Below are 15,983 nucleotides of genomic sequence, written 5' to 3'. Positions count from 1 at the left end.
CCTGTCAGTTTATCTTGAGTAGTGGCGAAGTTAATGGATTCTATCAACAGGGATATGTCTACATGGATTTCCAGAAGGCATTTGATAAGGTTCCACACAAGAGATTATTAGCAAAAATGGAGGTAATCTTGTGACCTGGGTTGATAATTGGTTGGGAGGTAGGAGACAGAGAGTAGGGGTAAAGGGTTCGTTCTCTGATTGGCAGGATGTGACAAATGGTGTTCCTCAAGGATCTGTACTGGGGGCCTCGGCTTTTCACCATTTATATCAGTAATGTGGATGAGGGAATAGAGTGTTGTATATCCAAGTTTGCAGATGACACCAAGTTAGGAGGCGTAGTAAGTTGTGTAAATGGGAGCAGGAAGTTGAATGAAAAGTTACTTTGGCGCCTATTTTTCTTTTTTAAAAAATATCTACTTGTCAAGAGACAAATACTAATTTTTATACATTTTCATCACTGGAGACAGACCACCATCTTTGAGAAAGTGAATATCTTTGATATTGGCTCTATCTTGAGTTTTCCCAGGATAAGTGCCCAGAGGGAATCCTAATGGAGCATAAAATACTTTTTTCCTGCCCAGCAATGATTTGATGTTGCTATAAAACTAAATGAAACTAAAGAAAACAAAAACTCTTTTTGACAATGAATTTCCACAGAGAATATGTTAATTTCTATTAACAGAGTACTTAGTAATAACAAATGATCTCCTTCACTTGGATTTGAGAAATCTCTGAATTCCTTTTTTTGTGAAAGAGCAGCTTTGTTTTAGAACAGCTCTTCCTACCTCCACATATATATAATTCTGTTCAATTTGAAAGTATCCAATATTTGCCTAATGTGTAATTAGCAGTAAAATCTAACCAGGAAAGCATTCCCTGATCACCTTCCTTTATCCTTTATAAAACAAGTCCAACCTTGTATGTCTGCCAGAATGTAATATATTTCTGCAGGAGTTCTCTAATTTAAACAAGACAATGGATGTTGAATTTTGAAATATGGAATATAGTAAATAAATGTGACTGTATAGCTGTGGTGACTTAGAAGACTTGCAAAATACTTTGCAGATATATCCAGGGCAAAATAACTGTTTTTCTTCCTGAAGGGATACCGGAGGGATACTTAAACCAGTGACTTAATAAAACTTATCACAGCCAAAACCCAAGAGCCCCATTCCCTGGCACTTGTTAGAATCTTCATTCCTGGCAGGACAGATACCTGTTTGCTTCCTGCATTTTTACTGTCCTGTTGTGTACATAAAAATCAGGAGGCAGGTCAGGGTGATTCTTTTAAGTGTATTGTCTGTGGAATCACACTTTTTAGACCTCTTATCCCTTCTCACCATTACAGACAGGATGGTTTTCTGCCAGATGTTGGAGGAGGTACAATATAAACCAGTCAGCTACTGATGGCTAATGAATGGAACAGGCTGAGGGTTGCCATTTCTCAGTTGTAAATTATATCATGTCATGTATTCTTAAATCAGAAGATTCACTGTATGGTACTATTTTCAAAGAATGAATTTTAGTAATCATATAACCTTTAGAAATGAAGTTATCCATATTTGTAAATGGCAAGTAATGCTGGAAAACCATTGAGCAACCATTTATTCATAATAAGCTACGGTAAGTTTTATATTTTGTAACAGAAATAGATGTTGTACTTTTTGAAAAATGGTAAATTGTCTTTTGTCTTAGTTGCAATACAAAATCATCTATGCAGAATCCAACATGGTGGACTGATAGGTGGGGGGGGGTGACGGGGAAGGGGGGGTGCGGTTATCCTTCAAACAGGCCATTTGAAAATGTGATCTGTACTATTAGACAGATATTCTCTGATTTGTACAAACAGCAGTCTTTCAGACACATTGAAGAGGGAAGAAACTTGTAACAGTATAAACATATTCACAGTAACCTTTGTCTTAACAGTGTTTTTCTTTTCATAGTATCAGCAAATTGTTCCATAAGTAAGCAGGGATTGGTACTGGTCTGCTTTTCTCCTTCAAATTCTGAAAATATTTTTCTCTTTCAGAGAAACCTGACAGAGTATTTTGTAGCTGTAGATGTCAACAACATGCTCCATCTTTATGCCAGTATGCTGTATGAACGTCGAGTCCTCATCTCCTGCAGCAAACTAAGCACTGTAAGTAGTTCTGACAGCAGCAAAGCATAAACATATTCAAACCTTTCTAGCATTGACTGTCAAAGGGACTTGTTTATTACAGCATGTGGATATTTGTTATCTGAACTTCATTTATAAAAGATAAAAACTGAGATTATTATTTAGAGGGGTGGGGTGAGCTAACTTCCTATTATCTGCCTAAAATATGCTAAATACCTCAAGCTGATACTCTGCTGTCAGCACCCAGTGTCCAGTAGCAATTGACCTCACCCAAATCCCAAGCACCACACTCATCTGCCAAGAGATGTCTCCAGCCCTGTTTGTGTAATAGTGCTATGTTACTCACTTGTACATAGCCATTTTTATATGTATATGTAAGTGGCGCCTATGTATTTATTAAAAGGTGTTTATAAAAGCTTTCCCATTAAGTTCATTTCCAGCATGCATTATGTCTAACCTTTCAAGGTTACCTTGAAGGAGTGGGCGATAACCTGCCTGCAGCTCCCGCCAGTATTGTGTAATTTGCTTTTCTATGGGTGCACATGAGCAAACCACGTTACCTCTGTTGTGATGTACACTCCCCTCTGCCCACCATGGGAAGTGTCTGACTTCTGCTTCGTATCTCCCCGAGATTGCTTAAGCCAAGGTTACTCATGCCTCATATGTGAATCAAAGGCACAAGCCCTCTTACTCTTTGACATGTTTCTGACGTCTGCCAGGTCACCAGACCAGACCACCTCAATAAGTGAACTATCTGTAAAAGGTGGATATTTTATACAATTTGTTTTCTTCTTCTGCACACTAACCATTGCTTATTTGAAGATTTAGCAGTGTTGGGTCTGTTTGGCACATTGTTATGATAGCACTTTTAATTTATTCTAAATATTAATATGATTATTTACAAATTCCTGTTTTCAACATGCTATGATATTTTAATGCATTACTGACATTCGAAACAGTAACTGTAATCATCAGAACTGCCTTAATATTGATCAATGAATGCTGCTAGAGAATAGACCAGTTTACTGACTGAAAGAAGACAATTTCCTGTTGCCATTAAAGTTCCCTTGAGAGAAAATCTGACAAAGTAATAGTGCCTTCAGTGTAAGGAGAATTTCAAATACTCGTAGTGTTATAGTTGCACCAGCCTAAGCTTAGAAATGCCTTGATATATTGTTGATTTTTTTTTTTAACCAGTTGTTTGGGTAACTGTATTCCCAATAGTCCTTAAGAGAACAGCTGCAAAATAAAAACCACCCACTCAGATCTCTGTGTACAAAAGATTTTGTTCCTTTTGGAGTCAACCCCAGCTGCTGCTCTGATCTCGAACCTACTAAATTTAAATGTTTGTGTCATAATAAAGGTGTAAGAAAAGCTCTCTTGATGGCTCAAGTTGATTGTGCCACTGAGCCATTTAGACCAGAAGGTCCCAGGTTTGATGAGTATACTGTGCTGAGTTAGCTGATCACAGCCAGGGTGGCAATTAGCCTCAGTGCCCTTGGGCTAAACACATCTGTGATACACCTTGAGATTTAAAAAAAATATTTGAATGTGCTATATAAATGGAAGTTGTTGTTGAGAAAAATCATTCAGGGCACCTGTTCCTAATTGCCATGCTCATGACCCCCTGTTAAAAAGGAATCAGGACAAGATTGGCTACAGTTATGATGCCTGCCCAGCAGAATAGCTTGCCAGCACTCACTATCTAAGCTCATACATGTCGAATGGGCAATTTGGCAAGGTACCAAAGAATAACCAGCAACCACAGAATTGTACCCCAGCAAGGAATCAGCAGCTTTAGGAAAGAAGAAAAGTGGCAGAAAAAAAAGATGCAAGAAATTTAAATCTTTATGGAATGTGCATCATATATGTTTAAAAAGTAAACTTTCAATAATTTGCTAGGTGTAAAATTACAGTGTTATTACGTCAATTTTTTTGGGGGTTGGTTTATTCATTTTTAACCCATTATCCCCTCGTATTGATAGAATCAGGACAAATGTTTTTCTGGCACTTTTCATCTGTCAGGAAGCCCTTGAACACTGTTCTGCCACCTCGATGACATAAAGGACTCTTATCAACTATGTTTACTTCATCTTCGTCTGACAGAGCTCAGGCTCAGTACTACTTAGGCTTCCATCAAGGAGCAGAATGATGAAAGCTCTGGAAGATGGAAAAGCACAATCACCTAGAAGATGGTTTCACATCATTGAATTTATGGTCGTATTGCACTCGTACTTCAGATACATATGCTGAAAAATTGTTTCCCTTGCACTAATCAATAAGGTCATGATGTACTGCTGAACACAGAGTGACAACATTTTCCCACTTGATAGGCTTTTGCAGTTGTTAAAACATAATGGATTTTTCCTCTTAAATAGCTACATAACAGCCCAAAATATGTGTTACTTGTCATATAGCTGAAACCATCCAGAAATAAAAGCTTATCACGTTTTTTGGTAAAATAGTGTTATTTCGTTACCTTTGATACCATTTCACAGTGTGAATATATCCATATAGGTACTAAAGTTAACTGTATACTGTCTTTCCTATATATGCTCATGCAGTTTGCTTATATAAAGATGGCAGTATAGTATTTATATAATAATGTTGAGTGTAACCACTATATACTAACTGGGTCACGCTACCAATGGGTACTTAGTGGTATTCAGTGAAAATCTAAAGGATATGCAATGGGGGTCAGTGATTAACGCAACATGAACCCCTAGGTGAATCAACTGCATAGCTTGTAAGTAGTGTAGGCACGAATGAGGTATGGTGGCTGTCACCAGTAGTTTAATTTGTGTTCAAGTTGGCTATTCTGTTTATGCAACAGAAAGAGTATGAATTTTGTGTTTGTATGTATGCACATTTTTTTTAACCTCTTTATTGTACTTAGATGAGCATTCAGAATTTGCATCTACATTACCATTTCTAAGCTAAAGCTTGAGGAGAGGTTGTGTAGGTTTCACAAACCTACCAGGAGTTGTTTTATGTTTGTTATTTTGACAAGGTTGAAGATTTGCTGTTTGTAGTTTTTTTTTATACAAAGCATGTGGCATGTGTTGTGTGTGAGAGACAGCATGGAAGCATTCAGCTGGTACCTCACCAAGCTTAAACCACTAATCTAAGATTGTCACGCGTGTTGTATAAATATCTGCTGAGTGTTGCCCAGTTGCAGTGTGTGAATTCATGCTCTATCCCGATGGCATCATTGCAGTATCATCATTACCAAAAAAAAGTGGAAGGAAAGTGTTATTAAAAAGATGATGGGCAGAAATCGCTCGCAGAATAACAATGAACTCCTCACCGTTGTTAGTGGTGAAATGGAGGAGCAAATTCCGGCATTCGCACATGCACAGTGAAACGCGGTAATCTGGAACTTACTCCTGCTGGTTCGCCGGTGATATGACAGCTTCAAATTAAAGGTATATCACCGTCTGCAATCAGAGAAATCGTTGAAAAAGTGCAAACTTGCTTATCTGCCCAGCTAGAAAGTAACTACACCACAAAACAGGTATGCTTAAAAATACCAAATCTAAACTAAGTTTTAAAAACGCAGTCAGTCTTAATGACTGCCCGACAACTAAAAATTAACTTTTAAAAATTGCTCCTTATTTTGCTTTTTGTTTCTAATAATGTTCTTTGTGCTTATCTCTAAAATACTGGGTTTGAGGGTTCTGTCTTTGTAACTGATGGAGAGATTGGGCAGAGGAAGCATTGGACAGAGCAAGACTCTTAACACTGGAAATCTGAACTAAAAACGGACAATGCTTAAAACACATAGCAGGTCTATCAACATCCGTAGAGAAAAAGCCAGGTTAATGGTTTGAATGCACCTCCCGTGCCCCAAAGCGCTGCATGGGCAAGTGTACTCACTGCAAGCAACAACACAGCAGCCAATTTGCATACAGCAACAGGTTAAAGACTAACTCCTGTCACAGAGAGGAGTTAACAGTAAACAAGCAAGTTTTTAATCAGCTGAAAATTAGTGAAAACTGTTGGATGACATAAGATGATCATTGATAAGGCACTGAGAAGTCAGTAATATGATTGAAAAGACAGGTAGATGATCAGCCATGATCTTATTGAATGGCGGAGTGGCTCGAGGGGCTGTATGTCGTCCTACTGCTCCTGTTTCTTATGTTCTTATAAAAGAACAAAAGGACACAAAGGAAACTAAGTAAGACAGCGCATGGGAAAGGTGCATAAAGAGAGGAATAATGGGAGTGAATGAAGTGGAAGGAGAAATGGAAATGCTGGAAACCTCAGTAATGACAGAAAATGCTGGAAACACATAGCTGGTCCACCGGCACCTGCAGAGAGAAAAGACAAAGGATCCACTGACCTGCTACCACCTTCCCTCCCACAGATACAGGCGGACTAGCGGTGTATTCCCAGCAGCTCTTGCTTTTCAAAAGGTGGCTGTGTTTTAGCATTTTCTATTTCAGATTTGCAACACTTTCACATTTTAATTTTCCTCATTTTGTATTGCTGTTTCTCCTATACTTCCACTTCAGTCACTTTCACTTTTGGAGGGTTTGTTTCTGTCTTTCTGCATCATGTCCATGCATTGCCTTACTTAGCTGTTTTCATGTCCTTTTGTTCTTTTAATGACTTGTCATTGCCTTATTGAAATGCTCTTCCTATATCAGCCAGTAGGTTTCACCTCTCTTCAGTTTTCAGAAAACCCGTTTGCTGGCCATTTACCCAACTCCATTCTGCAACAAGTTTTTACATATTGTGTTCTCTCCCTTTTCATCTTGTTCAACTTGCTTTTTTTTTGCAGTTTCCAGCTCTGATGAAGGGTTCATACGCAAAACATTAACCTGTCTTTTGACAGATGCTGATGGATCTGTTGTACATTTACAGCACTTTTTGCTTTTACCTATGAGGAGTCAGTCAACAAGTGCACTTCATGCTTAACATGCAAGTTAAGACCCAGCGTTTAAAGAGAAAGAAAAGCTTCCCCTCAAATCCTGCAGCAGCCTCTCAAATCTACAGGATTTATCTTTCATTTTTCATCAAAGCATTTAACATATTGGGGTTGAGTTTCCACACATTTACTCCAGTAATATCAGCGCAATCCGGGCCGAATCGGCCAAACCAGCACAAAAGATCAGGGAATTTTAAACGTAAGTGAGTTACACCCAAAACCACTTAAGTTCGTGTAAGGCTCATCAAATTGCATTCATTTTCTTAGGCGCACAGGCATTAGGAAGCACATTTTAAGAGCTTTTACATATCAAAAAATGGACAATGACGAGTGTACACCACTGAAAGTAGTAAATGCTTCAGTATAGTTTTTAAAGTCATTTTCAGTGATTTAAAATCAGGTTATTCACAGATGGAGGACTGGACACTTATTAAAAATGCTTATTTTTTTGTGATAAACCCATTTTCAGCTGTATTCATAAAACTGCACCAGGTTATGACTCTTAAATATATCAATTGATACTTTTTAATGGAAAGAAAAAAAATTAAACAATTACGTTCTATTATGCGCTGGTTCATGAAATGTCTTATGTTTGTGATTTCCCGATTGCGCTCAAAGTGAAAACTCTACCCCATTATACCTTGGGTTAAAAATATTCATGGTTGCCCTTGCATGAGGATTAATTTATAAACTTCATTTCGTCTTTTGGAAAAAGTCTGGAATCTGAACCACAACATAATATGGTCTCTTGACACAGTATTATACAAAATAATGCCATTCCTACGCGCACAGTGGCATTTATAGAAATGTAAAATATTCAATTTGTTCCTCAAGAACTGTGAATAGTTGATGATAAATCAACACTATTCATAGTCTGTTTGTGTTATGATGCATTTTTACTGCTGAACAGATTACTCCTTAAAAAGAAAATGATGACCAAGCTGTTTGTTTGGTTTTGAAATTCACCTGAAGTAATTTCTTCTTCACATAGAATGTACAGCACAGAAACAGGCCATTCAGCCCAACTGGTCCGTGCCGGTGTTTCCAGCTAGCTACAATATTAACATTTGGGGAGTAATTTCCTCTCCCTGATCCCATGGCTCATTGCTAGTGATGAAAACACCATCTTTCTGGGTCATGCACGGCTCGTTATTCTTACGTTAGGTACTTGTATTTACGGAGGCAGAGAATATAAAAGCAGGGATGTTATGCTGGAACTGTATAAAACACTAGCTAGGCCACAGCTTGAATACTGTGCACAGTTCTGGTCACCACATTACAGGAAGGATGTAATTGCACTAGAGGGTGCAGAGGAGATTTACGAGGATGTTGCCAGGACTGGAGAATTTTAGCTATGATGACAGATTGGATAGGCTGGGATTGTTTTCCTTGGGACAGAGGAGGCTGAGGGGTAATTTGATTGAGGTGTACAAAATTATGAGGGGCCTAGATAGAGTGGATAGGAAGGACCTATTTCCCTTAGCGGAGGGTTCAATAACTAGGGGGCATAGATTTAAAGTGATTGGTAGAAGGATTAGAGCGGAAATGAGGAAAAATTATTTCACCCCAGATGGTGGTGGTGGTCTGGAACTCACTGTCTGAGAGGGTGGGAGAGGCAGAAACTCTCAACTCATTTTTAAAAATACCTGGATGTACACCTGAAGAGCTGTGACCCGCAGGGCTACGAACCAAATGCAGAAAAGTGGGATAAGGCTGGGTGGCTCGTTTCTCCGCCGGCATGGACACGATGGGCCAAATGGCCGCCTTCTGTGCCGTAAATTTTCTATGATTCTATTCTATGATTGTATTTGCTGAGAGAAAGTGACCCAGATTAACAAGAGACTGCATTTATGTAGCACCTTTAATGTAGTAAACATTCCAAGGGAGCTCGTTGAAGAGAAAATGAACATCAAGCAGTAATGAGCGATTTAGGGATTACTGAAAGAAAGGTCGAAGAAAGAGGTTTTTGTAGGTGGGGAAAGAGGTAAGAAGACTGAGAGACTTGAGGGAGTTCCAAGACAGTTGAAGGTTCTATTACCAGTGGAGGATGGAGGTAATGCACTGAAAGTGAATTGAAAGTGACTGAAGAATACAAGATGGAAAAGATTGCAGAATTGAGGGAGGAGGGGGGTGGTGGTAAGGAAGTGGTCAGATTTTGAATTGAATGCTTTGAGAAACCAGTGGAGTTTGATGAAGACAGGGGATGATGGCCAAGAGAAACTTAATGGAGGACAGGATGTGGGTGGTGGAGTTTTGGGCAACATGGAGTTTATGTAGACTGGAGCTCTGGACAATGCTAAGGAAGGTTACATCTGGGTGTAAAGAAAGCATGGATAAAGATTTCAGCAGTGGGTGGAGTGAGTTAAGAATAGAGGCAGGCAGTGTACCAGAGGTGGAAGTAAGCAGTGTAGGTGATGGATAAGTTATGAAGTTTGAAGCTTGGCTCAGGTTAGAAAAATGTAAGGAATCTTGCAACACCAGGTTATAGTCCAACAGTTTTATTTGATAATCACAAGCTTTCGGAGGCTTTCTCCTTCGTCAGATGAGTGACGAAGGAGAAAGCCTGACTAAGGAGAAAGCCTCCGAAAGCTTGTGATTTTCAAATAAAACTGTTGGACTATAACCTGGTGTTGTAAGATTCCTTACATTTGTCCACCCCAGTCCATCACCGGCATCTCCACATCAGGTTAGAAAAGGACACAGAGGGTGTGCGCTGTCTAGTTCACTGGCCCTAAGCACTGGGGCAGGGGATGGCATCAAGGACAAAGGATATTGAGTTTTTGGTGGGAGTCAGTGTTAAATTAGAGAAAGTTCTGGCTCATCCATGACTTGATGTTGGGCAAGCAATCTGATTGGACAGGGATGTTGTGGAGCCGAAGGTAATGGCAGATAGAGGAAGAAAAGAAGGAACCTTGAGGTACTTCCTAGGTGATGGTTTAGGGAAGGAATTAGATGATACTGCTTGAGATGTCTTGGCTACATTAGGGCAGGTAGGAGTGGAACCAAGTAAGGGCAATCCCACAGAGGTGGACCACAGAAGAAAGGCATTGGAGGATGGTGCAGAGATCAAGGAGGAATAGTGGACCATGTTTGTAGTCCCAGACGATATTGCTAGGGATGTTTTCCAGTGCAGCTTCCATGCTGTGGGCAGGGTGGAAACGAAACTGAAGAAATTCAAACAGGAGATATTAGGACAGGTAATGTGTTTAAGGGAGGTTATGATGGGGTGGTAGTGGACGAGATAGAAGAAGTCGAGTATGTTTTTTTTGGGAAGGGGAGGATGACAATAGTTTTGAAGGGCAGGGGAACAATAGAAGGAGTCAATAATAACATAGGCAGCATTCGGACCAGGAAAGGTTGTTGTGTTGTCAGGAGTTGGGTTGCGAGGATGGGGAAGGGAGCAGTAATTACGACTCAGAGAAAATGAAGGCTAGATAGGGGAGTGATGTTGGGGGAGGGTAGGACCGGTAGAGTCTGGATAGGGTTGGAGGAAGCTGATCAGACCGATGCAATCTTCAGGATGAAAACATTTAATAAGCTCTTCATACTTGACACGGAAGATGAGGATCGAAGGGGGAGGGGATGGAGGATAAGAGGAATCTGCGAGTTATCTTGGCCTTGACAGTCAAGGGTAGAAGGAAAATTTGGCCATATGGTTGGGGGGAGGGAATTTAAGACAAAATTAAAATCACTGGAGACAAGGAGTAACTCGGCCAAAAGGCTACGTGCAGAGAATAGCGAGGCGATCTGAACAAGGGAACTAATTCTTGGCTTAAGAAGGTGATAGGCAATGAGGATTTTATGGAGGTATGGGTGGGATGGAAGAGAGTGAAGTGCTTAAATGAGGGGAAATAGCGAAGGAAAAGGAAAGAAGTCTGTTGCGACTTGGGAATGAGTCATGCCGCCATGACTGCGATTTGGATGGAGGACCTGGTGGAACTAACCTAGGAGGGCAACTTTGGTGAAAGGGAAGGAGTCATTGAGGTCAATTTTAACCTAACCCACCTGTCAGGAAGCTGACTGGATCGGGTACAACGCTGGTTCCTCCAACTAGATATTGGGAAGACTGAAGCTATTGTCTTCGGTCCCCGCCACAAACTCCCTTCTCTGGCCACTGAATCCATTCCTCTCCCTGGCCACTGTCTGAGGCTGAACCAGACTGCTTGGAACCTTGGCGTCCTATTTGATCCTGTGATGAGCTTCTGACTACATATCACCATCACCAAGACTGCCTACTTCGACCTCTGTATCATCGCCCATCTCCGCCCCTGCCTCAGCTCATCTGCTGCTGAAACCCTCATCCATGCCTTTATTATTTCTAGACTTGACTATTCCAATGCTCTCCTGGCCGGCCTCCCATCTTCCACCCCACATGGACTTGAGCTCGTCCAAACTCTCTTCCCCATATCCTAAATTGCATCAAATCCCGTTCACCCATTACCCCTGTGCTTGCTGACCGACACTGGCTCCCGGTCCAGCAACGCCTCAATTTTAAAATTCTCATCCTTGTTTCCAAATCCCTCCATGGCCTCATCCCTCCCTTTTTCTGTGACCTCCTGCAGCCCTCCAAGATCTCTGTGCTCCTCCAGTCCTTGCATCTCGCTCATTGCCGATTTTAATTGCTCCACCACTGGCGGCCGTGCCTTCAGCTGCCTAGGCCCTGAGCTCTGGAATTCACTCCCTGGACACCTCCACCTCTCTACCTCTCTCCTCATTCAAAACACTCCTTAAAACCTACCTCTTTAACCATGCTTTTGGTCACCTGTCCTAATATCTCCTTATGGGTCAAATTTTGCTTGATAATGCTGCTGTGAAGTGCCTTGGGACGTTTTACTATGTTAAAGGCGCTATATAAATGCAAGTTGCTTTTGGTTTTAAATTGAAGTCGATGGAGGGTAATATTTGGCAGGGTGTAAAACTGGCTTTCCACCCAATCCAGTGGGTTTCCTGCTCGGCGAGTTAGGTTAAAATTACCCTCATTCTCTGTAACCAAATTTGGGCAAGCCCAGGGTGCTAATAGATTCATTCCAGATGAAGTCGTGGATCAGAAGAAGCATTTTTACAAGAATGCACGCATTCTGGAGGGTGACCAATGCAAAGCAAATCTTAAGTGGAGTTTTCCTGTGGAGACAGGATTTCCTGTGGTACCTGAGTGTCCTGGAATAGGTAGTCATTAGCCCCAGGGTAGCTCAGCAGTCATGTCATTTTGATTGAGCATTTTAATTCAGGTCCTTCACACTATTCAGGCATAGTAACAGTTTAGGCAGTGGCACTGATGGTGAGACTACTGAAAGGTCATCATCACGAGCACATTCCTATTATAACATTATAATCATCTTTCTGACACGCCGAGTGATAGCCCTCCTGTTGAGTTCACAAATTTAATCTTTCAGACTTTTTTGACATTTCTAATAAGAACCATGGTACTTTGGTGATCTAATACCAAAAAAGACTTTAAAAGTAAAAATAGAACAACTTGCATTCCTGTAGTTGATAAGAGAAAATTACTGTAGTGAAGAAAATCTTAATTTGTAAATTTTGCTCAATTTTCTAATGACAATATCTTTACATTCTACAGACCTGAGTTTTAACGATCTTTCATAGAATTGTACAGCACAGAAGGAGGCCATTGGGCCCATCGTGTCTGTGCCGGCTGTTTGAAAGTGCTGTCCAAATAGTTCTACTCCTCTGCCCTTTGCCCATTGCCCTTAGCCCTTCACGTGCTGTTTTTTTTTAAAAAGTCAGTGGCGATTATAGAATCATAGAAGTTTCCAACATGGAAACAGGCCCTTCGGCCCAACATGTCCATGTCGCCCAGTTTATACCACTAAGCTAGTCCCAGTTGCCTGCACTTGGCCCATATCCCTCTATACCCATCTTACCCATGTAACTGTCCAAATGCTTTTAAAAAGACAAAATTGTATCCGCCTCTACTACTGCCTCTGGCAGCTCGTTCCAGACACTCACCACCCTTTGAGTGAAAAAATTGCCCCTCTGGACCCTTTTGTATCTCTCCCCTCTCACCTTAAATCTATGCCCCCTTGTTATAGACTCCCCTACCTTTTGGGAAAAGATTTTGACTATCTACCTTATCTATGCCCCTCATTATTTTATAGACTTCTATAAGATCACCCCTAAACCTCCTACTCTCCAGGGAAAAAAGTCTCAGTCTATCCAACCTCTCCCTATAAGTCAAACCATCAAGTCCCTGTAGCATCCTAGTAAATCTTTTCTGCACTCTTTCTAGTTTAATAATATCCTTTCTTTAATAGGGTGACCAGAACTGTACACAGTATTCCAAGTGTGGCCTTACTAATGTCTTGTACAACTTCAACAAGACATCCCAACTCCTGTATTCAATGTTCTGACCAATGAAACCAAGCATGCTGAATGCCTTCTTCACCACCCTATCCACCTGTGACTCCACTTTCAAGGAGCTATGAACCTGTACTCCTAGATCTCTTTTTGTTCTATAACTCTCCCCAACGCCCTACCATTAACGGAGTAGGTCCTTGCCCGATTCGATCTACCAAAATGCATCACCTCACATTTATCTAAATTAAACTCCATCTGCCATTCATCGGCCCACTGGCCCAATTTATCAAGATCCCGTTGCAATCCTAGATAACCTTCTTCACTGTCCACAATGCCACCAAGCTTGGTGTCATCTGCAAACTTACTAACCATGCCTCCTAAATTCTCATCCAAATCATTAATATAAATAACAAATAACAGCGGACCCAGCACCGATCCCTGAGGCACACCGCTGGTCACAGGCCTCCAGTTTGAAAAACAACCCTTTACAACCACCCTCTGTCTTCTGTCGTCAATCCAATTTTGTATCCAATTGGCTACCTCACCTTGGATCCCGTGAGATTTAACCTTATGTAACAACCTACCATGCGGTACCTTTTCAAAGGCTTTGCTAAAGTCCATGTAGACCATGTCTGCTGCACATCCCTCATCTATCTTCTTGGTTACCCCTTCAAAAAACTCAATCGAATTTGTGAGACATGATTTTCCACTCACAAAACCATGCTGACTGTTCCTAATCAGTCCCTGCCTCTCCAAATGCCTGTAGATCCTGTCTCTCAGAATACCCTCTAACAACTTACCCACTACAGATGTCAGGCTCACCGGTCTGTAGTTCCCAGGCTTTTCCCTGCCGCCCTTCTTAAACAAAGGCACAACATTTGCTACCCTCCAATCTTCAGGCACCTCACCTGTAGCGGTGGATGATTCAAATATCTCTGCTAGGGGACCCGCAATTTCCTCCCTAACCTCCCATAACGTCCTGGGATACATTTCATCAGGTCCCGGAGATTTATCTACCTTGATGCGCATTAAGACTTCCAGCACCTCCCTCTCTGTAATATGTACACTCCTCAAGACATCACTATTTATTTCCCCAAGTTCCCTAACATCCATGCCTTTCTCAACCGTAAATACCGATGTGAAATATTCATTCAGGATCTCACCCATTTCTTGTGGTTCCGCACATAGATGACCTTGTTGATCCTTAAGAGGCCCTACTCTCTCCCTAGTTACTCTTTTGCCCTTCATTTATTTGTAGAAGCTCTTTGGATTCTCCTTTGCCTTATCTGCCAAAGCAATCTCGTGTCCCCTTTTTGCCCTCCTGATTTCTCTCTTAACTCTACTCCGGCAATCACTATACTCTTCAAGGGATCCACTTGATCCCAGCTGCCTATGCATGTCAAATGCCTCCTTTTTGACTAGGGCCTCAATCTCCCGAGTCATCCAAGGTTCCCTACTTCTACCAGCCTTGCCCTTCACTTTATAAGGAATGTGCTTACCCTGAACTCTGGTTAACACACTTTTGAAAGCCTCCCATTTACCAGACGTCCCTTTGCCTGCCAACAGACTCTCCCAATCAACTTCTGAAAGTTCCTGTCTAATACCATCAAAATTGGCCTTTCCCCAATTTAGAATTTTAACTTTTGGGCCAGACCTATCATTCTCCATAGCTATCTTCAAACTAATGGAATTATGATCACTGGTCCCAAAGTGATCCCTCACTAACACTTCTGTCACCTGCCCTTCCTTATTTCCCAAGAGGAGGTCAAGTTTTGCCCCCTCTCTAGTCGGGCCATCCACATACTGAATGAGAAATTCCTCCTGAATACACTCAACAAATTTCTCTCCATCCAAGCCCCTAATGCTATGGCTGTCCCAGTCAATGTTGGGAAAGTTAAAGTCCCCTACTATTACCACCCTATTTATCTTGCAGCTGTCTGTAATCTCCTTACATATTTGCTCCTCAATTTCCCGTTGACTATTTGGGGGTCTGTAGTACAATCCTATCAAGGTGATCTCTCCCTTCTTATTTTTCAGTTCTACCCATATGGACTCAGTGGGCGAACCCTCGGATATATCCCCTCTCACTCTTGCCGTGATGTTCTCCCTAATCAAGAACGCAACTCCCCCTCCTCTCTTACCTCCTGCTCTATCTTTCTTATAGCATCTGTACCCTGGAACATTGAACTGCCAGTCCTGCCCCTCCCTTAGCCATGTTTCAGTAATAGCTATGACATCCCAGTCCCATGTACCCATCCATGCCCTGAGTTCATCTGCCTTGCCCATCAGACGTCTTGCATTGAAATAAATGCAGTTTAATCTAGACTTCCCTTGGTCTTTGCCCTGCTTTCTCAGACCATCTGTCTGGTCATGTTTTGTACACTCTCCCTTACTGCCTTTTGTTTCTGTCATCACTTTACTTCCCACTGACTTCCTGCATCGGTTCCCATCCCCCTGCCACATTAGTTTAAACCCTCCCCAACAGCACTAGCAAACACTCCCCCTAGGACATTGGTTCCAGTCCTGCCCAGATGCAGACCGTCCAATTTGTACTGGTCCCACCTCCCCCAGAACCGGTTCCAATGGCCCAGGAATTTGAATCCCTCCCTCTTGCAC

The 15,983-nt window shown here is 41.5% G+C and overlaps 1 protein-coding gene across 6 annotated transcripts in view; it reads left to right on the top strand.

Moving 5' to 3' along the window:
• Positions 1-15,983, top strand: part of dennd1a (DENN/MADD domain containing 1A) — a 443,149-nt gene that overhangs the window by 216,384 nt on the left and 210,782 nt on the right. For all 6 annotated transcript variants that reach the window (XM_067969687.1, XM_067969686.1, XM_067969691.1 and 3 more), the window contains exon 9: positions 2,030-2,140. In XM_067969687.1, coding sequence (XP_067825788.1) covers positions 2,030-2,140 — 111 coding nt within the window. The remainder of the gene's footprint in view (positions 1-2,029; positions 2,141-15,983) is intronic.

Source organism: Heptranchias perlo, chromosome 31, assembly GCF_035084215.1.
Source record: "Heptranchias perlo isolate sHepPer1 chromosome 31, sHepPer1.hap1, whole genome shotgun sequence".
Taxonomy (NCBI): domain Eukaryota; kingdom Metazoa; phylum Chordata; class Chondrichthyes; order Hexanchiformes; family Hexanchidae; genus Heptranchias; species Heptranchias perlo.
This window is presented reverse-complemented; position numbering and strand designations above follow the sequence as displayed.